The 27,795-nt window shown below is 34.2% G+C and overlaps 1 protein-coding gene and 1 pseudogene across 6 annotated transcripts; one reads left to right on the top strand and one right to left on the bottom strand.

The window, feature by feature from the left end:
- The first annotated feature begins 711 nt into the window (after positions 1-711).
- Positions 712-27,631, top strand: LOC112702205 (structural maintenance of chromosomes protein 3-like; annotated as a pseudogene).
- LOC112702208 (protein SUPPRESSOR OF QUENCHING 1, chloroplastic) lies at positions 20,033-22,708 on the bottom strand. Of its 6 annotated transcripts, XM_025753157.3 has the most exons (6): positions 22,193-22,616; positions 21,748-21,909; positions 21,574-21,652; positions 21,125-21,198; positions 20,785-20,982; positions 20,033-20,714 (listed from the first exon to the last, which is right to left on the bottom strand). In XM_025753157.3, the coding sequence occupies exons 3-6, from the start codon at positions 21,587-21,589 to the stop codon at positions 20,592-20,594; spliced, it is 411 nt and encodes a 136-aa protein (XP_025608942.1). In that variant the 5' UTR covers positions 21,590-21,652; positions 21,748-21,909; positions 22,193-22,616; the 3' UTR covers positions 20,033-20,591. The 6 variants fall into 6 exon arrangements, with proteins under 6 accessions (XP_025608942.1, XP_072055115.1, XP_072055112.1 ...); XM_072199014.1 differs by lacking the exon at positions 21,125-21,198 and having other exon boundaries at positions 22,193-22,703; XM_072199011.1 differs by having other exon boundaries at positions 21,574-21,909; positions 22,193-22,692.
- Positions 27,632-27,795: the final 164 nt, after the last annotated feature.

Below are 27,795 nucleotides of genomic sequence, written 5' to 3'. Positions count from 1 at the left end.
TTTATTATTCTGTTTTGAATTTATAAATTTGTAAAAATGTAGATTTTTTGAATTTAAACTAAAATACAAAATTTTAATTTTTATTATTATTCGTTTTGATTTGTTTGATATTTTAGTTGAATACAAATAAGAGATATTTTTTTATTGACATTTATATTTTAAAGTCAATGAATAATAAATAAACGAATCAAAAGCTGATTCAATTTAATATGTGTGCTGTACAGTAGTAAATCAAATCAAGTTGATTCTATTTACTACGGGTACAATATATATACTAAATCGAATCCAATTGATTCTATTTACAATTCAGTTTAGAACATCTACATAATTTTGATTCTCAATCAATTTACATATGTAATTTATCCTAATTATTTATACTAATAATATATAAAATTAAATTTTATTAACAAATACGATATTCAAATTAGTGTCTTATAATATTTTAAATTTTAATATATAAAAAATGATATTTTTTAAAAATATATTGATATTATTTTTTTAGATAAAATTGTATTGATTGGGCTCTTTTTTTTAATCCTGTATTAAAAACAAAAAAAATGTTATTTCTATACTAAAATCAGTTACTAATATGATTTAATTTATTTTTAATGTATATTTATATTTAAATATATATTTTATATTAGTGACTGATTTCAGTGGCTAATTTTAACGTACACATAGCATTACGCTAAAAACAAAAACCGAAAAATATCCCAACTTTTGCGTCTTCTTTTTTTTCCCGCTTCCTCCACGTCCCCCTCGAAAAAGTAGGCTAAGGTGCGCCAGGTAACTAACTCTCTCTGCAATTCTCCAATTCATTTTTCATCCGTAAAGTTGCAACGAATTCGCAACATGATTCTGAGTCGAATCTCGTTAAAGAGCCAATTAAATATTTATATAATGTGTATAATGAACTGTTTATTTAGTTTAATATGAATTAAAAAATAAATATCTAATATAAAATATTATTAATTTCTCAAATACAACAGATACTCCCTTGACTTTCTATACTTCTTCTTTTTAGTCTGTTAATGCATTTTCGCTCTGTCTTGTTTTTTTCCTTTCAATTTTCTGAAAAATTTTTGAAACCCTAAAAAGGTTCACGAGGTAAATATTACTGGATTTCTATGGTTTGGTGCTTGAATACGAGAGCATCCGTGTAGTTTTTTTTATTTTTTTTAGTGTTTACGTTCCTGATATTTTTTTTTTTCGAAAATTGGTTTAGTAAAGTAATTAAGCTTTAGCTTCACTTGGGTGTGTGAATGCTCGATATGAAGCAAGTGGATTTTGAATTCTCTTGTGATGGTAACTTTTTTCTCATTTTGTGTGTGCACTTCTGCTGTGACCAAAGAATAATGCATATAAATGTTTCTTTTTCTAATTTGATGGATGCTTATGGATTGTTTGCTTAATTATCATAGGTGCGGTTACGTCAGTTTCAACATGTACATTAAGCAGGTAATGTCCCTTGGGATGTGAATTATTTTGTATTTATTACTTATGGTGTAATCAAAATTGGTAGAATTGGTTAAATTATGTCTTCTTGTTACAAAGCCTGCAGTGCTCCTCTTCTGGACATACTACATAATTTCTTTGCTTGAAATTGGTTCCTTGCCAAATGGATGTTTGATACATTTTTGGATTGATTTCTAGGTTGTGATTGAAGGTTTTAAGAGTTACAAAGAGCAAATTGCGACAGAGCCTTTCAGTCCTAAAGTTAATTGTGTTGGTAATAATTTCTAAAATACCTTTTTAGATGCTTTCTACCATTTATTCTGGAAAATCCTTTAAAATGCACGATTACTTGGTTTGTTGTTTGGTAACCTTGTAAACCATGGCTTGGGTAAAGGCTTCTCTGTTGTAGCTTTTGTCCAAGCTATTCTTTGGGGTTTATAAAAGTGAAACCAACAGGCAATTGGCTATGTCAGTCATGATATGTTGTAGTCGCAACTCAACAAATTACATTTTGAGGCAATATGTTCTAAAGTGTTTTGGTGAATTTTCTTTCCTAGAAAATATTCTCATAGCTTGATAGACATTAGTTTCTGTAAAATCCTATTAGTGATATCATAATGGTATTTTTAAGAGGGAAAACATTAAAACTACAAAAATCAAGGGCGAAGAATTACAAACGAAAGCTAGATGGGTAAAAAACCAAAACAAACTTGCCAATCCCTAAACATGTCCTTTAGAGAAACTTCCATAAGATTTGCTCTAGATATATCATATATGCAAGTGGCTGAATCTTACCCCAAATCAAGTGACGTGACACATGATTCTCTTCAAGAAAGTACATTTAAATTTTAACTTTAGCCAACTTCTTTGTATTGTGGCATAGCAGATTGTGATAAATGTTTAGCCTCTTCATCTCCCAAAACCATGGAAGCTAACCTTAATAGCTGCTCCAATGAGTACCATAAGCAAGATGGGAAGTACTTTTGGTTTTTCTTATTGTGAACTTCTTTCCTTCTTCCATCTATTTTTGGATAGAAAAAAACTTCAATTGAAAGAGATCTATTGGATTTGCTTGACAATAATCCTATGTCTTCCATAGGTTTCGATGGAGGATCATGAAAGGGTGGTAAAAGGCCGGCATAAAGTTTTAGTGGATAGTTGTGGCGGAAATGGTGGATACGTTAAAAAATATAAATTGTACATATAGATATATATATATTACTAATATTTTATCAATAATATGAAACTGTTTATTCAATATATAACAATAGATATGAAAAACTAAAATTAATAACAAAATGACATAAATAATAATATTATTAATATAAACTAAGCAGCAGATGCCAATGAGGGTTTAGAATAGAAAATAAAAAAAAAATTGAGGGGTGAGAAATTGAGAAGAGAAAAAATGGGGTTTAGAATGAAAAAACAAAGAATTTAGGGTTCAAAATAGGAAAAAATAGTTCAAATTGTAAAGAAAAAAGGAAGCAGATTCGAGAATGAAGGAGGGCCAGCCAACCGGTGGTGGCACACGGGAAGGATGCTGTCGGCAGGTCCTTCAGTAGCAAACAGGGAGTGAGGGAAGAGATTTTCTAGTTGAGTGGGTTTATGACTTCGTGTAGAGTGGAAAAGGAAAGGGGGAGAACGTTAGCTTGGTAAATTAAACTTTTAGGGTATTTGAAAACACATAAACAACCCTCCAAATGCAAAAGATCACACCCGGATCCATTCCACCATGACGTTGCGGCCATTGTGGCTCCCGTGATTTCCATGGTGTTGCGTCACTCGTATGACGGCAGGCCCAAAATTTGCCATGGGCATATTTTAAAAATCCTTGTATCATCCGCAACTATAATGCCAAATAACTGAAAATGATCACACTTTCCATGGAGGATTGCCCTACTTCTTCAATTGAGATTTAGAATAAGATTAAAGACTTGTCAAATTATAGGTAAAATTGTTCAATCCTTTAGAATTCTTTTAGCCTTAAGATTTAGAATTAAGAATTTAAAAAAAAATGTTGATTGCTCTCATTAGTCAGAACTTGTGTGTGTATTTGTGTGTATAGATAGAGATAGAGAGAAATTAGTTGGTAACATTATTAATATCTTATTTATTTGTTTAATTATTTATTTTGTAGTTGGTGCTAATGGATCCGGGAAGTCAAACTTTTTCCATGGTATGGAAACAGCCATTCTTTTGCCTCTATTACATTAATTTGGTGACAGTGATCTATTCTTTGGAATGCAACTGAAATTTATCTTCGACATTTGATTTGTGAATCTTTTATTTTTAATAAAAAGTTGTGTTTCCATATGTAGCCATTCGTTTTGTGTTGAGTGATCTCTATCAGAACCTACGCAATGAGGATCGACATTCATTACTCCATGTATGGCATTGTGCATATTTCTTCATTCCTACTGCTGGTTCCGATGTTTTATTATTCAATTTTAGAACCTGGGCATGCTTTGTTGATTTATTCTCTGTACAGGAAGGGGCTGGGCACCAGGTTGTATCTGCATTTGTGGAGATTGTGTTTGACAATTCAGACAACCGTATTCCGGTAATTTTTTTTTATTATTCATCTTTTTCTATGCTATTTTCATCTTTTGTTGTCTAAAAAGTATATAACAGATCGTGTGAATGCCATGGTGATGGATTATTGAAAAGTAGCTTTCTTTGGGTACTTCTGTTTCTTATCAGAAAGATAATTCTATAGAGCCTTTTTAATATTCTTGTTAGAAATATTCATATGGAATTCTGCTAACAAGTGGCCTTTTTAATATTTTTAACATGTCATTTCTTAATTGCTTTAAGTGCAACAATGTGTTGGATATTTGTGTGTTCTCATCTAATGAATGCATATTATGGGTAATGCTGTTCAACCCATTTTTGGCAAATGAGTTAATGAGTAATAACATAAAGGTTTTGTTTTCACTAAATAAATTTGTGATTACAAGATGAGTGCAGTTTCTTTCTGTTTATTGCCTCTTTTAGTTATTTAATTTACATACTTTAAAATGATGTTAAATACTTTCTGCTTGCTCTGAGTCATTTGATTCACAGAGTACTCTGGGTATTCTCTCTTTCAATTTTTGAAAAACTACCTAAGTTTTGATGTGATTCTTATAATTGTATTTTTTTAAAGTCATATGGAAATTCTTTTTTTTTTTAAATGCTTCAGCCTCGATAGGGTGATGTAATTTCTCCATTGCTTCAGAATTGCTCAAGACTCTAGTGATTTTTGTTTTTATAGAATATGGATACGATTGGCAATAATTTTGTTTGAAATCTTGGCATCTATCTTTGCTGCTGAATAGGTTGACAAGGAGGAAGTGCGTTTGCGCCGGACTATTGGTTTGAAGAAGGATGAGTATTTTTTAGATGGAAAACACATAACGTGAGTAGAATTTATTAACATATTAGTGCGTGTGTTTTGGCGTTCACTTTTGCCTTCAGTGGAAAATGAAATATTCTGGTTTATACTGCTTAGCCAAATGACTATTTCCCTCTGCTCCTAAAGAAAATGATAAATGATCTGCAGAAAAACTGAAGTGATTAATTTACTGGAAAGTGCTGGGTTCTCTCGCTCAAATCCTTACTATGTTGTGCAGCAAGGAAAGGTATTGGTGCATGGTGGGGGTGCCTAAATGTGTGTTTCATTTTGATAAGATTCTTCGTCAGATGTTACATATAAATATAAATATATGGTAAACCGTGAGCTGGATAGAGTTCTTGATTGTTTGTTTCTTATTGTTGCATAGATATCGTCACTAACATTGATGAAAGACTCAGAACGACTGGATTTATTGAAAGAAATTGGTGGTACTAGAGTTTATGAGGAGAGACGTCGTGAAAGTCTGAAAATTATGCAGGAAACTGGCATGTTTTTTTCTGTTTAATTAGTTAATTTTAAGGCTTTTGGTTTATGTTATTCATTATTCTTGTCATTGAGTTCTTATCAACCAGAATTTTTCTGTTTGATAGGTAACAAAAGAAAGCAAATAATTCAAGTTGTACAGTATCTAGATGAGAGGTTGAAGGAATTGGATGAGGAGAAAGAGGAATGACGGAAATATCAGCAGCTTGACAAGCAGAGAAAATCTTTGGAATATGCTATTCATAGCAAAGAAGTCCAAGATGCTCAACATAAACTTATGGAGGTTGTCTATGTTAAATTTTACTGCATCTTTAAGTTTATTCATGATTACTTATTGTGTTCTATTGATTAGATTTGCTTTTGAAGAAACCCTATTTGATTTCTCCTCTAGAATTTTGAAATATTGGATTTTGATGCCTGTAGTTGAATGCTTGTCACTTTGTTTTAGATAGAAGAAGCCCGAGCCAAGGTTTCTGAAACATCTGCAAAAAAGTATAATGATGTGCTTGATGCCCATGAGAAAATCAAAGATTTAGAGAATACATTGAAAGATGTTGCAAAAGAACTTCAAAACTCTAACAAAGAGAAAGAAAGTATAGAAAAGAGACGAACAAAGGCTTTAAAGAAGCACACAGAGCTTGAGCTTGATGTCAAGGACCTACAAGAGAAGATTACTGGAAATATTCGAGCAAATGTATCACTATGATGGTTGATTACTTGTTTGACTTGTTTTTGATGGGATGGTTTGTCCAAGATCTGTTCTCATCTACCTGCTTTCAGGAAGATGCTGCAAGACAACTGAAGATACTTGAAAGAAACATTCAAGATTCAAATGATGAGCTGGAGAGAATCAGACCTATGTATGAGGAACAAGTTATGGAAGAAAAAGAAATCACCAAGCGGTAAGCTATGGTTGTGGGTGTCTAAAGTTGCAGTTGAATAATATAATTGGATGCAACGCTCTCTGAATGTACATATTAGTGTTTTTGAGATGATATGTTTTTAATATCATTCTGTTGCCTATTTATAATTTCATTCTATATCTTTAAAGAACTAATTTTAGAGAAGATAATGAAATATTGTTTGTCCTCATCATTCTTGCAGAAATTTTCTCTAGTAAAGCAAGGGTAAGTTGTTTTGTGTTTGTAGAGAACATGCAACAACCTCAACTGTGTTTTTTCCCAAATAAATAAAAAAATATTTTGTTATAAATCAGAATAATGGAGCGTGAGAAACAGCTCAGTATACTCTACCAAAAGCAAGGGCGTGCAACCCAGTTTTCGAGTAAAGCTGCTCGTGACAAGTGGCTTCGCAAGGAGATAGAAGATCTTGAACGAGTGCTTTCCTCAAACTCAGGGCAGGCAAGTGCTAATTTTTCTTTATGTGCTATAATGAGCCTTGACTTCCATTTTTCTTTTATTTTAAATACATCAAGGCACCTACTTTTTATCAGGCTGCTAGATTTGTATTTATGAATTTCATTGAGCTATGCTGTCTATTTATCATCATATGTTGTTTCTCTTTCTTTGTTTATTTATTTATTTTTGGTGGTTGTTTCGGGACAGGGAAAAATGCTCTTGGAGGAAATTGGTCGTCTTAAAGGTGAACTGGATGGCTGTGATGAGACCATTGAGAAATGTAGATCTCAGATTACTACTTTGCAATCTCACATCGACCAGTCACGGCAAGGGTTTAATAAATATAAAGTTCAAAGAGATAAGTTGCTGGATAAGAGGAAGTATGTATATCTTTTTTTGCGTTGTTTATATATTTTCTGGGATAAAGGAATGAATATTAGGTTTACGAATTCTGTTGGACTTTATAGTTTTATGGAATTTTTTGTTAGGTCTTTATAGATTAAAAGTTTGCAATTTACAATTGGTTATCTTAAAAAAAAAACTCAATACTCATGGAATATTCGCTTACAAAATATTCCACAATTCATCCTACATCAAATAAAAGAAATATTCTAAGAATAATTCGTATTATTTTTTCTAAAACAAAAATGGCTTGCAAAGATCTAACTGAAAATTTGAGTAAACTATAAGGACTAAGTAGTGAAACCTACATAATATTTTAGATAGAATAAATGTTATTATTGGTTACTTTACAGAGTGACAAAGATATTACTTGTGATTTTAAATTTTTGTCTTGTAGGTCCTTATGGGACAAAGAAAATACACTTACTGCTGAAATTGATAAGCTGAGAGCTGAAGTTGAGAAGGCTGAAAAGAGCCTTGATCACGCAATTACCGGTGTGAGTGTTTTTTCTTTCTTGCTTATTTATCATCTCACTTCTGACTTCTGAGTACTTTTAGATTCTCAAGAAATGTTACAGTAAATCTGGGATTTTCCATCTTTCACTATGTGTGTGGTACGTATGTGCTAATTTAGTGTATAACTTTAGAATCACTTACACAGGTGTTGCTGCGTTGGTGCTAATTTGGGGTATAAATATAGAATCACTTACGTATACTGCCTGACTTAGGCTAACTGTTACCACATATACAGATCTTTGTCCTTAAAATCTTATAAACTGCTTTCTGTTTAGGGGATCTTGCTATATATATTATATATACATTGCAGCTCAACATTACTTAGAGAATTTATATGTAACTTCAAGAAAGTATCAAGTGGTTCTGTTCTGTGGTGAGGAACCTTCAATTTATTTGGATTAATGAGTTTACTGCTGTTTCATAATAATGGTCTATGTCATGAAGATTTGACAGTTTTTATGTGGTCACAACGATCCTCTTTTATCCGGGCTTAGGACCAGCTGTGTAACATGGGCAGAGTTTGCTCTTTTATAATAATATAAAAGGAAAGGACTTGAAAGAATAAGTACTTCCTGGTTTCTGTCCTTTAGGTTATGCAGTACTAAAACGAACCATCAAGAATTGACTTTAAAAATAGAAAGGGGGATTATTAAGAATTATATATATATATACTCCTTTCCATGTATGTCTATGGAGTTTTATTGTGTTGGTAATAAAATCCTTTGTAATTATATATGATGTTCTCTGCTGATGTTTCAATCTAATTGGACATTTAACAATGGATAGTACTTAGCATCTGGGAATGCAGTGGAAGATGCTGTTATCTGTCCAGTTCAGGGATGTTCTGTCATGATTTTATTTCTATAAACTTACTCTAGTGAGAGGTTGCCATTTTTTCTATCACCATATTTGACACTCCTTTATGTTCAGGATGTCAGAAGGGGGATGAACTCAGTTCGGAAAATCTGCAGCGAGTATAACATTTCTGGCGTTTATGGTCCAATCATTGAGTTGCTGAATTGTGAAGAGAAATTCTTCACAGCAGTTGAAGTTACTGCAGGAAACAGGTCATTTCTCCCTTATATTTCTTTGATATATAGGCTATGCAAACTGTAGCATTCTAGTGTGTATTTTTCTCTATGTTATGTTGGTGTGATTGAAATGGATTTTGTGTTGGAACATGCAAAGCTTTCACTTGTTCAATCCTTTTGAAGTGCTGGTCATTCTTCTTAGGCTATGATCTCCTTACAGGTTTCAATTCACTTGTACATGCAATTTAACATTTTCCTTTTAATATATTTGTTTAAACAGCTTATTCCATGTGGTTGTTGAAAATGATGACACGTCAACCCAGATAATTAGACATCTTAACGCACATAAAGGTGGACGAGTTACATTTATCCCACTTAACAGAGTGAGGGCACCACGCATTACTTATCCCCAGAGTTCTGATGTCATCCCCCTCTTAAAGAAATTGAATTTTAAACATGACTATAACCCTGCATTCAGTCAGGTTAGCTTCTACAACAGATGTTAACTTTTATTTACACAAGTTAATACATGCTCAGGAGCAATTTGCTAAAGGGTTGTAAACATCTAATTATAAGTTTTTTGTCTGTGGCTGGTGATACTATCTTCTTGACTATATTGATGGATTGATTTCCCTCATCACTTCTGATATTTCTTAGGTATTTGCCCGGACAGTTGTGTGCAAGAATTTGGATGTGGCTTCAAGGGTTGCCAGGATTGATGGTCTTGACTGCATAACACTGGATGGTTGGTGTGGAAATGCTTTACATGGCTTGTCTACATGATATGGCCTGGCTGTGTGTTTTGTGACTATAAGCTGTGTGCTTAATTACAGGTGATCAAGTTAGCAGGAAAGGTAGTATGACGGGAGGATTTTATGATCACAGACGATCAAAATTGAAGTTTATGAATATCATTAAGCAAAATGAAGATGAAATTCACTCAAAAGAGGAGGAATTGATGAAAGTTAGATCTGACCTGCAAGATATCCTTTAATATTTATATGTTTTAATAAATGAAATCTTTTATTTATTTATTTATTTATTTGTGCTGATTCACTCATAGTTTTTACTTGGGTCTATTTTTGCACCAGTAAGGAGATCTCTTTTCATCCTATCTTTTTGTTTCATTCTTTTCTTATGATATTCTTTCTCCCAAAAGAGAAAAGTAGCTCCAAAGTTTAGGAGGAAGGAAGGCATTAACTTAATAATTTGGTTAACTTCAAACAGTAAATTCATCATTCTTTGTCATTTAGATTTCTGGTTTCTCTTGAATATTCATGTTGCTTTCTTAGAGTAATGATTTAGTGGATGAAGGTGCATTGGTGTATAAAATTGTAAAGACCTTTGTCAAGAAAGTTTTAGAAAATAAGATTATATCTGGATTTTTTCCCCTCTCCCCGTGAATAGTTGGACAACGCGTGTGTGACTGCACTTGGTTGGTTTCATAGCCCTTAAGTGGACTTTAATGATTTTTGAACTCTTATTATCTAAAGTCATTGATTTTTTTTTTGTTTTATTATTATTGATTTTGTTGTTTGTTGACAATGATTGATTTTGCTTAGATAATTATTTTGCTCTATATTTTGTTGAAACTTTTATAGTGACACCCATGTTTTTTCAATGTACATGCTTTTCTTTGTCATGGTATATTTGTTTCCAACCTCCAATAGTTTTGTTTCCACTGAACTAACCTCACAGATAGACCAAAAGATCACTGAACTTGTTTCCGAGCAGCAGAAGATTGAGGCTGAGTGTGCTCATGGAAAATCAGAAATGGAACAATTTAAGCAGGACATTGCAAATGCTAACAAGCAGAAGCAATTGATTTCTAAGGCACTTTCAAAAAAGGTGTTATTATATTTCTATATTGGAGTTTCTTTTCTGTTGGAAGTTGGCTGTGGAATTTTTAGTGTCAATAATTTTTAAGTTTTTCCTTAATGGCTTGTAGGAAAAGTCACTTCTTGATGTCCAGAATCAGATTGAACAGCTTAAGGCTAGTATGGCAATGAAAACAGCCGAGATGGGCACGGAACTAATTGACCATTTAACACCAGAGGAAAAGAAGCTTTTGTCTGGTTTGAATCCTGAAATCAAGGAACTTAAAGAGCAGCTTGTTGCATGCAAGACTGATCGTATCGAGGTTATTGAATTGATAGTATTTGTATTGGTATAATTTATAGGGCTAGATCCTTATTCTAACTTGAGATTTGCAGACGGAAGCACGGAAAGCGGAGCTGGAAACTAATCTAACAACAAACCTGAGGAGAAGAAAGCAAGAGTTGGAAGCTGTAATATCATCTGCTGATGATGACACTCTGGGTGTAAATGCTGGATTGAAGGCGCAGGAACTTAGCGATGCTAAATTGTTAGTTGATGATGCAACGCAGCAGCTTAGAAGTGAGACTTCCATTTAATCTTTTCTTTTCGTGATGTTTTGAAGAAACATTATAATTCCATGGTTGACAACACTATCTTTCTCAGGAGTCTCTGATAGTATAAGTGCACGATCAAAGGAAATTAAACAGATCAAAGAAGAAATCAATAAGTTGAAGGTATGTAGTCTTCTTAGGCTGCGTTCGTTTACCGGCACGGAACACTGAAACAGGGACACAAAGACACAAAATCGTGATTGGCAAATAAGATATGTCCAGGGACACAAACACAATTTATTTTCTATTTTTTCTTTCTTTATTTTTATCAAATTTTCATAATTATATTTTTTATCGTTATACTTTTCTTCCTAAACTTTTTGTATGGAAAAAATAAGAGTAAATTGGACTTTTGTAATTTGTTCTAGTCTATGAACCAAACAGAATTTTATAGATTGATTGCTGGCTATAGTAGTTTTTGCTTCATCAATAATGATGACTATGGTCTGCAGTCTTTGGAGGATGAGTATGAAAGAAAACTTCAGGAAGAAACAAAAGAATTAGAGCAGTTGCTGAGTAAAAAAAAGATATATTCTGCTAAAGAAGAGGAATATACAAAGAAAATAAGGGAACTGGGCCGATTGACATCAGATGCATTTGAGACGTAAGGCTTTTCTTGATGATCATTTCTTTTTTATTTCAATTTTGGGACATAAATAAAGTTTTTATTTTTATATTTTGAATGATCAAGAAATCTGCCATATTTTAAATAATGCAGAAGATATGTGCTGTTACAGTTATAGGTTATTTCCTTGCAGTTTGTTGTTATCTCTATAGTTTGGTTTTAGCTAACTTTATTGCACCTTCTTAGGTACAAAAGGAGGAATATCAAAGAATTGCATAAAGCGTTGCACAGGTGCAATGATCAACTGCAGCAGTTCAGTCATGTAAACAAGAAAGCGCTTGACCAGTATATAAATTTTACAGAACAACGAGAGGAACTTCAGAAAAGGCAAGCTGAACTTGATGCAGGAGATGAGGTAATTGTCTGGCCTTTTGGTTGAAATGGTTCTTTATAATTCACATTAAGGTGGGTGATTACCTGACAGCTAAATGCTTGATATACATTGCTAGTTCCTGTTCTGCACTATAGCATCTGAAAGATTTGGTACAACTGATCTTTCATGGCATCTGATTGTTGATATTTTCATTTCTCCCAGAAAATGGTGGTGATATTTTGATTTGTCCCTGAAAAAGGTTGTTAGAAACAAGAGACTAAACTGGAGAAAGGATTGTGTGTCTATTCAAGTTGTCTATAATGATATAATATGAAAGGATATTTATAGGTACTAAGAGAATCGTAATAATAAGGACGTAATCTCCTATAATAAATATTTAGATGTACTAAATAATACTAATTGATCCTAATTAATCCTAATAATATTCTAACATCCCCCCTCAAACTTGAGTTTGAAACTTATTTAAAACAACGAAATAAAGAGAAAAAAACTGCATAAATTGATAAAACGGGTGCAGACGAAACTGCTAGAAGGAAGCGCAGACGGAACTGCCGCTTGTCTGAAGGAAGCGCAGACGGAACTGCCGCTAGTCTGAAGGAAGCGCAGATGGAACTGTCGCTTGTCTGAAACGCAGACGGAACTGCCAGAAAGAAACGCAGACGGAACTGCCACAAGAAAACACAGACGAAACTGCCACGAGAGAAGGCAGACGTAACTGTCACGAGAAAACGCTGACGGAACTGCCACGAGAGAATGCAGACGTAACTGCCACGAGAGAACGCTGACGTAACTGTCACGAGAGAACGCAGAGGAAACTGTCACGAGAGAATGCAGACGGAACTGCCACGAGAAAATGCAGACGGAACTGCCACGACAGAACGCAGACGAAACTGCCGGAAAGAGAGCAAAAACTATATGATTTCTTCATGAGAATAGAAAAACAGCGGATGACATTGGTGCTTGATCATTCGACTCGAAAAGACACAAGACGGAGAGAATATGCTAGTCGATGAGGTGAGAAAGTATCAAAGGAGTGACAAAAGGAAAAGAAGAATGGCATAGAGAAAAAAATAAAAAAACTATGGTGATTTCACCGCAAGGAAAAATAACATATCCTCTTCAAGGAGGATACCATGGCTCTGATACCATGTTAGAAACAAGAGACTAAACTGGAGAAAGGATTGTGTGTCTATTCAAGTTGTCTATAATGATATAATATGAAAGGATATTTATAGGTACTAAGAGAATCGTAATAATAAGGACGTAATCTCCTATAATAAATATTTAGATGTACTAAATAATACTAATTGATCCTAATTAATCCTAATAATATTCTAACAAAGGTGTTGTTAACCACTTACATATATATGAAATAACGTTTTCCCCTTTTTTTTTGACTGCTTTTATTTTCTTATGTGAGTTGTATTCCAGTACTAAGGTTCATTTTGAATGTGAAACATCCAAACCCAGCTTTTGCATTTTTTTTTTTGACACTGGTCTATACAGCATCACTAAATTATTTGAGTTCTCTGTCACTGGCATTGAGTAATTGCAGAAAATTAGGGAGCTAATATCTGTACTTGATCAACGGAAGGATGAATCAATAGAACGCACTTTCAAAGGTGTTGCTTGGCATTTTCAAAAAGTGTTTTCTGAACTCGTACCGGGGGATGATGGTCTTCTGTTTATGATGAAGAAGAAGGTTTGTGATTGTTAAATCTTTATCTGGTTTGTGAAAGGATCTTGCTTTCTAGCATGTTATATAGGATCATGCTTTTATGTCAAAGTGATTTCTTACTTTCTCTTGTGTGGTGCTTGATTATCGATTTTTTATGTGAAATTTGTGAGAAGTGAGCTATCTCAATTGAAGTTATTTTTTTCGTTTTTGGTTATTGTAATTGATATTTTGTATCCATTCCTTTCCCTTAGGAGGGTGGTCACGATGATGATGAGGATGGTACTCGTGAAGCAAACCCAGAGGGTAGAGTAGAAAAGTACATTGGAGTGAAAGTGAAGGCAAGTGCATTTCTGCTGTGCCCTTTTCACTTATGATTTAAATGTTTTTGCCAGTTCATTTATTGGTCTAGCATTGGTCCAAACCAAAGCTGCTGTTTTGCTTTCATACTAACACACAATTTAGGTATATAATTATAATTATTCAACATTCCTGGCACGTTTATTCCTTGCAGGTTTCTTTTACTGGACAAGGAGAGACACAGTCCTGAAGCAGTTGTCTGGGGGTCAAAAGACTGTAGTTGCTCTTACACTTATCTTTGCCATACAACGATGTGATCCTGCTCCGTTTTATATATTTGATGAGATTGATGCGGCTCTGGATCCACAATACAGAACTGCTGTTGGAAGTATCCATTTTATTACTCTTGCTATCTTATTTTCATGGCAATTAACTGGTTGTGATTCCTCAGTCACTTGTATTGCATATGTGGTTCGATAAAATTTTATAGTGCTTATATAATAGTCATCTTGTTGACCATCTCCTCTAAATACTAAAGCTGTTACTTGCATGGTTCTTTGACAGCTAAAAAGACTTATCCTACTAGGTGAGATTCATCAATCAAATGACACAATACGTTTTTCTTGATATCTAAAATAGTTCAAACTTCTTTCATTTAAGGCTCATCTCAAAAGGCCAGGGAAATACCTTCATGTTTGTTTTCTCTCTTAAGTATTGCTGTTAAACGTACCTAAGCACCAAGATACAGGTTAAGTTCTTGCATTAAGTGCTTCTAGTAGAGGGAAATGCAGGTACATATACATTAAAATTTACAGTTTTACATGAGAAATACAATTTCAAGTGAATTTCAAAGGGCAGTGCTTCATCTTTCATTTGGAGAAGTCTATTTTAGCCTTGGTCTTGTTGCATTGGTGAGTCTTTATTACTTTGTAAATTACATTTTTGTTTCAAAATATAATTTTTTTTATTGAAGATATATAATATAAAGTTCAAATTTATCCATGCTTGCAATCAATGTGCTTTGGAGGAGGCAGTTGGGAAATGTTTAGATTCAGATATGTGCTTTTGGTGATATTTAAATTTAACAATTATTATGCTTGCCTTATTGACTGATATCAAGATTCCATTTTATATTGTTGTCTTGGGATCCTTAAACTTCCGTAGATATGATCCGCCGTCTGGCAGACTTTTCAACCACACAATTTATCACAACAACATTTTGCCCAGAGCTTGTGAAAGTTGCTGACAAGATCTATGGAGTAACGCATAAAAGCCGGGTTAGCCGTGTTAATGTTGTATCCAAGGATGATGCTCTAGAATTTATCGAGCATGATCAGATGCAAAATGCTGAATAAGGTTAGAGAGCCTCAACATTTCTGCTATGGAGTTAAAGGTTTTGAAAATAACATGAAACATTTTTATAACACCTGCGGCTGTTGATCATGCTAGGATGGAAAATTTTCCTTCTGTTGGCACTTAGTGCCTATTGGTATTCTACTAAGCTAACTCACACTATATAGGGAGAGGTCCAAGTGAGAGGAGTGCTTTTATGAGAGAAATAAATTTGGGTTATATCTTTTACATCAATGGTCAAGATTAAAGTTGCATGAATTCTTAATTCTTAATTTGTCGTATGGTCTTTTTAACAATTCTTAATCTTGACTATCTATATATGGTTTGTTTTAATTTTGTTCCTGAAGTTTTCGATTTACATCAAATATAAATTTTTAGAAAGTTTAGGATTGATCCAGCAATAATGCATGACATCTTGTGAAATTGTTGTTAAATTGGTCCTAAATTTTTTGAAAAATTAGTAGTCAGGGATATAGTTGAAGCAAATAAAAATTTTTTGAGACTAAATTGAAACAAAATAAAACTTAGGGATATTTTTAAAACTTTTAACAAACATTAAGGACAAAAAATATATTTTATCTGTCATAGTATTATAAAACACACCAATAAATATAACAAATTTAGATAAAATTATAATTTGTATTCAGTCTATACAACGTTTACTTTTGAATTGATTCAAATTAAGGTAGCTATTCAATGTTATTTTATTTTAATATTTATCTTTTAATCCTATACAATGAAAAAATACAATTTATTTGTACTTATTAAAATAGTTGACAATATAGATATATGCAGTTTTAATTTTTGAAACATAAATTAGTAATGATAACTTTAGAGATTATACAAATAATTACTTTACATAAAATCTTAAAATGTTTACCACGTATATTTTTATGTAATTAAACTACTATAATTCAAAATATATACTTTTCAAAAAATAATTTATTATTCGTAATCATATTTATGTATTTGAAATTATTTTTATAATATTTATTAGTCACTTTTGATATTTATTTGAATCTATGCAACGCGATATCTCATTCTAGTTGATGTAAAATCTGATTACTCAAATTTGTTCCTTGCATTCGTAAAACTACCATTCTCACTTGAACCTTTTTCTGTGGTGAACCCCCGGTTTAGCTGTTGTATTGCATTAAGAAACTACAAATTTTAGAAGCTTTGTATGTTTACTTACAGCTATTTTCTTTTCCAGTGTCAGCCATTTTCTTTTCTTGATATCAAATTAATTACTTTCTAATGAAAGATAAGAGTTGCTATTCATTGATGGAAAAAACTTTCCCCCTTTTTTTTTTCCATATAGTATCCTAATTTTGTAACTTGTTTGACTGTAATGATTTGCACACTAATTGTGCAACATCCTAGTCTGTAGTCTCATTCTGCCTATTGTATGTTTTAATATAATATTCGTATTTTAGGTGCATCTGACATCCGTGATCTGATAAAATTGGTTGACTGCGAGCATTGTTTGAGGTCGATCATGTAAAGTAAATTGCAGACTCTATTCATGTAACTTGGATCTTCACTTTGTACAATCTCTTATTACATTGACGCCAACGTAGGTCAAAGTAATCTAGAATCCCTGCTCATCCTCTATTTCTGTAAATTCATTAGAGGTTTGCTTACATGTTAATATCTTTTGCTAACTGTAGTATCCATATCTATGGGGGAAATTCTTCCAATGCTGTTTGATAAGGTAAGTTTTTACTTTTAGGTTGCGTTCTATATACAATTACATCTTATCGAGTTATACTTGCACTAATATATGCTCGATTTCTTGATTGCGCCTCGCTCATAATGCATTTGAATTCAGCATAATCAGGCAATTCAGATCTGGGGTTAAGTATGATTTTGGTCCCCAACGTAGGGGCTGAAAATTTATTTCGTCCCTCGCATTTTTTTCGCTCCAAAATGGTCCCCAAAGTTTCAATTTGTTTTAAAATCGTCCTTTTTACTATTTATTTATTTTTATTACCAAATTACCCTTTATTAAAAAAATTATAAAATAAAATAAATAAAAAAAAGAAAGAAAGGGGGGATCCAGAAGCGGGGGTGGGTGGGGAGAGAAAAGGGAGGGGGGAGGAGGGAGAGAAAGGAGACCCATGCTGCTGCACCGCCGCCCCCGCCGCCCCCGCCTGCCGCCACACCTTCTTCTTCTTCTTCTTCTTCTTCTTCTTCTTCTTCCTCCTCCCGCCGCCACACTCACCGCCGCCCCCCACTTCTTCTTCTTCTTCTTCCGCCGCCACACCCACTGCCGCCCCCACTTCTTCTTCTTCTTCTTCTTCTGTGAATTCTGTGAATTGAATTTTTTTGTGAAATTTCTGGATCTGAGTTTTTGTTTATCTGAGTTGAGTTCTAGATTTTTTATGATGATTTTCTGAGTTGAGTTTTTGTTTGTTTGAGTTTTAGTTGTGGATCTGAGTTTTGGATATGAGTTCTGATGAAGATGACGATGATGATGATGATTTTTTGAGTTTTGGTTGGTGTGATGGAGATGGTGACGGAGTGGCAGTGGGTGGGGGTGGGTGGTGGTGGTTCTGGTGGTGGTGGTGGTGGCATGATTTTGGGGAAGAAGGGATAGGGGCATTTTGGTCCGAATGACCATTTTAAAACAAACTGAAATCTTGGGACCCTTTTGAAGCGAAAAAAAGGCGAGGGACAAAAAAAATTTTCAACCCCTACGTTGGGGACCAAAATCATACTTAACCCTTCAGATCTGTATACCAGTTTGCAGTTGGCTACGATGGTAGTGCGTGTATGACTGCATGTGGTAAAATACAAACTAAACGTATAATAAATTGTTACTTTATTAATGCCTTATTTGTTATTCAAATTAGTTTAATTTCAAGATATGATCTTTTTAGTTTTTATATATATTTTTGAAAATTATAAAAAAATGGTAGTATAGTATATTAGTATCAATGGGGAGAATAGAAATCAAATAAGGGATTCCAAATTCAAATGAAACATATAGAAAATAATTATTAAACCTAGGATCAATTGTTTTTTAGAATCAAATTTTATACATAAACTAAAAGACTTATAATTATTAAACCGTTGAAGTTTGTTAATATTGAATGCTCAATCTGAAACCATTGAATGCTACCATGTAAGTCCATGATTATATTGGTATTGTTGTTCCACACACTTAAAAGATGAGAGGAGAAAGTAAACATAGGCAACCGTACGTGTTCTCTTTCTTACAGTTTTTAAAATTCTCTAATGAGTTGAATAAATTACAGAAGGGGAAAACGACAAATCGATTAGATATACCTAATAATAATAATTTTACAAAAGACTTTGCGCGTTCATTTTAATTATTACAAAAATAATTGCTTACGTACGAAGGCCAATATATGATAACAATAAAGTATTATGGTTCGTTGGTGGGCTGATTTTTTTGGTTATGGAAGAGGTGAAGGTGTTGTGCCGGATTATGGATGATGGAGGTGTTACACCAATTTGTGAGATAGTTTTTTGCTCAGATTTGGAGTTAAGAAACCGGACTCTTCGAGTTTTTTGTTTTTAAGTTTTTGGAAGCAAATCGGAGGATCTGTTTTGCATGGAGGGAGGATCTGAAATTCACATAAAGTAAATCGGACCTGCGATTTCTCCATGATCAAAATTTTTTTGACGATTTACATAAAATCAGATGATCCGTTTTCTCTGTTTGTTTGCTTTTTGAATTAAGTTCAAGAAGTCATTGGGTCCGAGTTGTGCCTGACACCACAGTAATGTTAAACACCACTCCTCCCCATAAATATCATTTTTGATCATTTATACATAAACCAAAAGATTTAAATAACAAACTGCAATAAATGTCAAATGATAAAACGACATTTAAATGAAGGCTTTGTCTTTGGTGGGGAAAGTATTTTCCAAACCTTGATGGACCAAGTAAAAAGATGCTAATTCAATGGCTAGGATTGCATCCGTACAACAAGTGTTAGAAATTTTATGTTTGACCCAAAATTTAATGAATTTGCAGACCGGTTCAGTATGGTTCAGTTAGACCAACTATTTAAAGACCGATTTTTTTTGAAAAAATTGATTTTTTTTACCATCTATTTTTTTTGTAACATGGGCTTAAAATAATGTAATACAAATCTATATTCCCAAAAATTACTACCCATATTTTAATGATCAAACACTACATATTTTAATCAAACACGTATTCTCCTGTACAATTTCATCTTTCATATTGAAATGTGATTTTTTATTCTGGAAAAATTTGAAGGAAATGGAAAAGAGTTTCTAATAAATTCCAAGTGATTTAATTTATTTTTAATAAGAATAACGATACATATTATAAAAAAAATTAAAATAATAAACAATACACAAAAATTACAATGATAAATTTTACAATATCAAACAAAAAATATTCTATAATTGTTTTATTCTCAATATTTTTTATTTAGTATTATTTTGGACGATAATATTTTATTACTTATGACTCTATTATTATGTATGATCAATTTTTTATTTATTTTGTCATTTTTAATAAAATCAATAATTTATATTATAACAAAATTATAATAAAAAAATTAATTTAAAAAAATCAAAAATATAAAAGAAAGTATTAAAAATGATAAAAAAATATTGGAAAAAATTATTAAAACCAATAATGACCAATAACAAACCTAAACACACTTTAAGTGCACAAAAGGTACCGTTTCTTGCGTCGAGTGAACGTGCTTTTAAAATACAAAATTATGTCTACTTTCAGAGAAAAAAAAATTGCCAAACATTTCAACATGTTTGCCAAACTCACCCTTAATAGTAATAGGGTATCAAATACCATAATCTCTTGTATGAACAGAATGAGTATATCAAGTAACGGAATTCCTAAAAATTTATATACCAACATAATCCACAAAATACTAGTCTAATTAATAAAAAAAAGAATAGCAAGATTGATCAGCTTCCAGCTTCCTCGCGACATCGGACCTGCAGTATTGTGACTAGCTCAATTGAGATAACCTCGAACACCCCAACACCTTCGGGCTTGAAGTCAGGGTTGTTTGTGTTCCCATCTTTCTCTGGCTCTGAAATTTCACCAATTTGTTTATGTGAATCGCCTCCCAGCACATCAATTGCAGGCACATTTGATTCCACATCCTTAATCCAACTCATCAGCTTGTTATGAACATCAAGGGAGACAATATTCTTGCTGCTGAGTAACTTTATCGAATCCTTTGTCTCCTCCATATCTCCATTAAATTTTAAGTACTGTCACCAATTTGTTAAAGGTGGCATCATCAAATGAACCATCCTGCAGACCTTGCTCCCAACTGCTACCGATTTGTACAATGAAGTTCCCATCAAGGTCGGTAACTACCTGAATACATTTTGGGATTTGAGGTTTAATTTGAAGTTAAGAGAGAGAGAGAGAGACAGGGAGCACCCACTATACGGATATGGTTGCTGTCAGAAATAAAAAGCCTGTTGTTGAGGATATCAATTGCTAGCTTTCCAGGGAACTTCAATGGAGATGCTGAAAGCCGAGGATCATTGTCTTTCTCCAAATTCAACGTAATTGGTGTATTATCCAACAAATTACGTTTTCCATAAAACATCAGTGCTGCCTCCACAAAATCATCAAGATCCTTTCCAAAACAGGAACAATGCAAAACTTTTTTAAATCACCACACTGTAATAAGCTTAATAGCTATAACAAGAATGACTACAAGTATCAGTATATTTCAAAATTATATTTCATTAATTCAACATATCAATTTGAATCAGTACCTTCTTGTGACATGCATACAATTTATACAATAATAAGTCCAGAAATTCAGGACAACAACTTTTCCTTTCAGATCCTATCAAAAGATAGAATCACAATCCAATGAGTTATTGCAAATCTTTTATTTGGATTATAACACAAGCTGAAGAAAGGTACCCTGCGAGCCAATGCCAACATTTTGACCAAGGATTTAATTTATGCAATAAGTTCTGAGGCTGACTAGTTCTTCGACACGACCATAAAGCTTTTGCACTTATGATTGAAAGGTACATTTGAAACTCATTAGAGATGAGATATTTTTACCCTTATCAAACATGTTAAAGTTTTGAACTGGGTAGCCTTTTAAGATTTTATAACTATACATAGTGACATCATGCTACAAGATGCAAAAATAGATAAACTGGTGAAAGTCTGTGACATCATCAAATATTCATTTCAAGGCATACATTACCTTCTTTCTGTTCCATGGATGGTTGGGTGACTCCAAACAACAGATTCTATATTGCTTTGGGTCAAGCATATTGCATTGCCTGTGGTATAGCGGTTAAACAGCTAGACATGATTGACTTCCATACCAATTGTATTGTATGTATACCATGTATATTGCTACTCAGTTTAATTGTACCTTCCAGTTACTAATGGTGAAAACAAGGCAAGAGATAGCAATACCAAGACTCATGAACCCTCTTATCTGCAATGGCATGTCTATCATCTTTTTCAACAGCAAGCATAGCAAAGGAAGATTGTGCAGAATCATTTGATGTTTTAGATTCCTGAACCCTCTTATCTGCAATGGCATGTCTACATAAGACCTCACACAACATAATATCTACACTCTTGAGCAGTATCCAAGAACAATTGTTAGAAAACAGCTAATCCTGAGATGTACTTTGATAAAGCAATAACTATAATATATTAAGTGATTCAACCAGTAATAAACAAAGTATCTTGCAATAAGAGATATTGAGGAATTTAAAGTAAGCACAAAAAAATAAAGAAACATGAGTGATAGAAAATTAGGAATTTAAAAACCCTAAATTGAGGAAAAATGTGAAAAGATGTAAAAAGACCTAATATGCACTGATGGATGAACTTGGCCATGCCGGACTTGAAGACGAGAATATGGAGGCGACACTCGAGGAAGTTCTCAACAGTGAGAGAGAGAGGGAGGATATAATCGAGCTTGTTCTGCGTCTCGTCAAGGAGGTCGTAATGGAACATCCTCAGAGGCTTGGGCGTTGCGACCAGATCTGGAGAGGCGATGAACTGCGGTGGCGACGGCAAAACGACGACGGCGAGGCGAGCTCTCTCTCCTCTCTGAATCTCTCTGTTTTGCTCTTTTCTCAGATCTCCTCAGCCAACGGCACTGAGTCCACGCCCAAACTGTGCTCCGAGTGCTTCACATCCGCCGGAGCAAAAGCAAAACAAGCGGCAGAACTTGTCGGGGAAGACGACGCAGCGATGACACCGTGCAGATCTCCTCCCCTCAACCATGACGTGCCGTTGGTGCTTTCTTGTAATAAGAAATTCTGAAATTTTTTCAAATTCCTCTCAACCGTTATTTTACTTTAATTGTGAACCAACCCATGCATTTTTTATTATTTGAATTTATAACCTGGTCCTTCAAGGTCCAGATTATTCTTTCCCCACCGAAGAAAGCTCCTTAAATGAATAGAGCACCTCCCCCGCACTTGCGAAGAAATTCTTCCACAATTGCACAGCTTACCTAAACCGTGTATCCCCCAACCGCGTTCACTCAAGTGAAACTCAGACTCGTCAACTCCAAGCACAAAAAAATCTCATTCATTCCAAACACTTAATACTTTGTCCTACCATTTTTGTTAACTGCTACTTACTTACCTTGTATGCCTTTTGTCACTATGCGTATGAGTAGTGTCACACTCTTCTTGATTCTTTGCTTCTCTACCTCCTTGTATGATGCTTCTGCTCTTGCCTCTGACGGTGTCACTCTCCTTTCACTCTTGACTCATTGGACCTTTGTTCCACCCATCATAAACTCCACGTGGAAGGGCTCTGATTCGGTTCCGTGCTCGTGGATTGGAGTCCAATGCAACCATGCCTATAATGTGATCTCCCTTAATCTCAGTGATCTTGGGATTCAAGGTCAACTTGGACCAGAAATAGGACAATTATATCGCTTGCAGACCCTTGTGTTGTCGAATAATGGTTTCTTAGGAGAGGTACCTTCAAAGCTAAGTAACTGTACTTTGCTTCAGGTCTTAGACCTTTCTAATAACAGCTTTAGCGGACTGATACCAAATATCTTCAAGAAGTTGCAAAGCTTACGCAGCATGAATTTGTCGTCTAATCTATTGGGTGGTACGATTCCCGATTCCTTGTTTCAAATTCGTCAGCTTGAAGAAATGAACCTTCACAATAACCATCTCAGTGGTCCTATACCATCCAGTATTGGGAACTTGACTGAGCTGTTAAGGTTACACTTACATGGTAATCAGTTGTCAGGTACGATTCCTTCATCCATTGGTAATTGCAGTAAACTAGAGGAATTGTTTCTGAATGAGAACAGATTGAATGGGGAACTATCTTTGGAGATGGCAAAGCTCAAGAATCTAAAGACTATGTCTTTGTTTGACAACCAGTTCTCAGGAGTCATTCCTCAAGACTTGGGAATCAATAGCAGCATAGTGAAACTGGACTTTACAAATAATAAGTTCACTGGTAATCTTCCACCAAGTCTTTGCTTTCGAAAGAAGTTACAAGTGCTGAACATGGGATCTAATCGACTTCAAGGTAACATACCTTCTGATGTAGGAAGGTGTACAAGTCTGAGTATGCTGATTCTCAGTGAAAATAATTTCATTGGGTCTCTTCCTGTTTTTGAGAGTAATATGAACCTCAAATACTTACACATAAGCAAGAACAACATCAGTGGACCAATTCCACCAAGTCTAGAAAATTGTACAAATCTTGCTGCAATTAACATGTCACTGAACAAGTTTACTGGGCTCATACCATCTGCACTTGGAAAGCTTGTGAATCTTACGATTTTGGATCTTTCACACAACAATTTGGAAGGACCTTTGCCACCACAGCTGTCAAATTGTACTAAAATGGATCATTTTGATGTTGGATTCAACTCCCTAAACGGTTCCTTCCCATCAAGTCTGAGGAACTGGACAGGGATAACCACATTGATTTTAAGAGAGAATCATTTTACAGGTGGTATCCCGAGCTTTTTCTCAGAACTTAGCAAGCTTCGTGAACTACAACTTGGTGGAAATTTGATTGGAGGAACAATTCCTCCATCATTGGGAAAACTGCAGAATCTGTTCTATGGGTTGAATTTGAGTTGCAATGGATTGACAGGTGTGATTCCTTTAGAACTTGGGCATGTACAAGAACTGCAAAGTCTGGACTTATCACTGAACAATTTGACAGGAAACATAGATGTTCTTGATAAACTACTTTCATTGATTGAGATCAATATTTCAAACAATTTCTTGCATGGTCCTATTCCGAAATCTCTCTTTAAGTTTCTGAATTCCTCTTCATCTTCTTTCTTGGGCAATCCCCATTTATGTGTCAGTTGTTCTCCTTCTAGTGGCCTGAATTGCACCAACACTAGTAATTTGAAGCCATGTCCCTATCAATCAACTGATCACAAAGGCATCAGTGCATTGGTAATTTTAATGATAGAACTTGCATCCTCACTGTTTGTTTCAGCTATGCTGGTAGCTCTACTTTTGATGTATCTCCGCAAGAAAGAAATGAAGAATGATGTCTATGGTGAAAAATGGTTGTCTGTTATTAAGTTCTTCACTGAAAACCAGTCAGCTTCCCTTCACGACATAGTGATGGAGGCTACAGATAACCTAAATGATCAGTACATTATTGGCAGAGGAGCTCATGGGATTGTTTATAGAGCTCAACTGGGTGATACGACTTCTGCGGTAAAGAAGATTGCATTTGAAAGGAACAAGAGGAAGTATTTACATATTATGCGGAAAGAAATTGAAGTGCTGGGAGGGATCAAGCATAGAAACTTGGTCTCTTGTGCAGACTACTGGATAGGAGAGAACTATGGTTTAGTCTTATATAAGTACATGAAGAATGGAAGCCTCCATGACATTTTGCATGGGAAACATCCCCCACTACCCTTATGTTGGAATATACGGCTTAACATCGCTGTTGGAATTGCACATGGACTAAAATATCTGCATCATGACCACACCACACCCATAGTGCATCGAGACATAAAGCCACAGAATATACTTCTTAATGATGACATGGAGCTCTTATATCTGATTTTGGTACTGCCCTCTACAGGAACCTAGCTATACATTCTTATAGTCAATCTCAGTCTTGCAAAAAGCTTTCAACGTATGTTGTAGGCACTGCTGGTTATATCGCACCAGGTACATAGATCTTTCTCCTAAGCTAGATTAACTTCTTAGTGTTAAGTTTTAGTTTTAGTTTTGGATGTTGATGTTTTTTAGTTTTGAGATTAGAAGAAGGATCATGATGCACCCTGTACTTTTCAAAGTAATTTGCATTTTTCAAACCAATTTCATAGCTAATCGCATTTTCTGCTTCTCTAATGTGACGATACTTGCATAGTGTGAGAAAGCAAAATCAAATTTGATGATTAAGTAACTTGGTTTAGAAGAAACATGAAACTTCAAGAAAGGATCAATTTCATTGTGATGTATCTCCGCAAGATTGTGGAAATGAAAGATAGTCAAATGGTCAAAGATTGTGGCTTTGGAGCTTATGAGTTTTGAAACAAAAGCGAAGTTCTCTTTTGATACATGTTAACGTAAAGAAGCATGTAGATGAAATCAAGTTTTGAAAAAGTTAAAGATGAGGTGTTGCCAACAAATATGTATCAACTAGATCTTGTAAGTTGATAAGTTTAACAAGTGAGATTTTCTTTGTTTACCATCATAGGATTAGTATAAATCGGTGGTTTAGTTAGTTTGGTTTGGTATGATAATGGGTGTAACAATGTAGTGAGTGCTAGAGAGAAAATTGTAAGGTTTTTCTTTGTGTGTTGTGTCTTCACATTTGTTTTGTGCACCAAGTCATTATTCGCTCTTTTGGTGAAAGAAGATTGGTTTTATACTTTCGGTATCTTCTCTTTGTATTTGGGTTGAGTATTTACACCATTTGATTTGGTATTTTGAGTGGAATTGAGACTTGGTTTTGGGTGATGTATCACAAATTACCACTTTGTATCTGGGTTTCAGGGATTTGGTTTGGGTAGAGCGGCTACCCATTTAGGATCTCTTTGAAAGAGATTTAGTCTAGGTAGAGTAGCATCACCAATTACCACTTTGTATCTCTTAGATATTTGGTTAGGGTAGAGTGGTTACCCAATTTTATAACTTTGTTATATTATATTTTTTTAGTAAAATATTTGGTGTTTCTTTGTGTCAATTGTGTAATTTCGCGCTTTTGCTTGCACGCTCCGTTTTTTCTAACGCATAGTATCTCTCTAACATGGTTGTGTACTTGTGTTGTCCCCTGAAACAGAGAATGCATATGTAATAGTGCAGAGCAGAAAGTCAGATGTGTACAGCTATGGGGTAGTCCTGCTTGAGTTACTAACCAGAAAGAGAGTGGTTGTTGAGGAGGAAAGAAAGGTAACCGGTTTAGTGAGTTGGGTTAGATCTATTTGGTTGGAAACAGGAAAAATTGAGGAGATTGTTGATCCAGATCTTGCTAATGCATTTCCCAGTTCAGGACGACTAGCATGTCAAGTCACTAAGGTGCTTTTATTGGCATTAAGATGCACCGAGAGGAAGCCGCGTAAGAGACCAACCATGAAAGACATTGTTGGCTTCTATCAGCAAGAGATATTCAAGTTGAGTTGCGATGATGTGGATATGGCTAATGAAGATGTTGTTGATGTGGCACCACAACCATACAGTGTTCCATTTTTCAGTACTAATCCATTTTCTGACACTCAGTGTGACTCCTATATGCATGGTGAAACTAGTGAGGCTGCAATGCTGAGACATAACAAGTTTGCATTATATGTGGACAATGAACCTCAAGATTCTAATGGTTTCAGCTGGTGGCAAGATTTTAGTCAATCTCAAAATTCTTTGGTTGATTGGAATGTGATGGCTACAACTAAAACTGCTGTTGATGGATTCACAGTTAAATTAATAGGCAATGGTAAGATATATACTGAACAAGTAGTAGTAACTGCACTATTTGTTCATAAAGTAACCTATACTTGGCCTTATTTGTTCTTCCTTCCAACTGTGAATGGACCAGTAGTTACTCAACCCTTCAACTGGTTTTTCCTCTCTTGTTTGACTCAGTATATGTACCAGCAGAAATCCTTGAAATCACAACTCAAGTCCTGCTTTATAGCACCTATCAATGACTCTTCATCTTGTGTTATTGTATGTAACAATGGAGTAAATGGTCGATGAGTCATGGGAAGAAAGTTCTATTAACGCATGTAAACATTTAGTCTTAATATGAAATATAAATACTAATATTTTTTTTTTCTTACAGATTATTAGATTAATTTACCATTTTAATCTCTCACTAGTTACAGGTACTATCTTGGCAAAGCTAAATATAAAATAAAAGTATCCTTTCTTGCTGAGATCTGACATGTAATTACTATGATAATTAATTTATCTTTTTAATTATTATATCTACATTCTTGATTAAG

Source organism: Arachis hypogaea, chromosome 7, assembly GCF_003086295.3.
Source record: "Arachis hypogaea cultivar Tifrunner chromosome 7, arahy.Tifrunner.gnm2.J5K5, whole genome shotgun sequence".
NCBI classification, from domain to species: domain Eukaryota; kingdom Viridiplantae; phylum Streptophyta; class Magnoliopsida; order Fabales; family Fabaceae; genus Arachis; species Arachis hypogaea.
The sequence above is the reverse complement of the archived record's forward strand: the minus strand, read 5'-3'. Positions and strand labels throughout refer to the sequence as shown.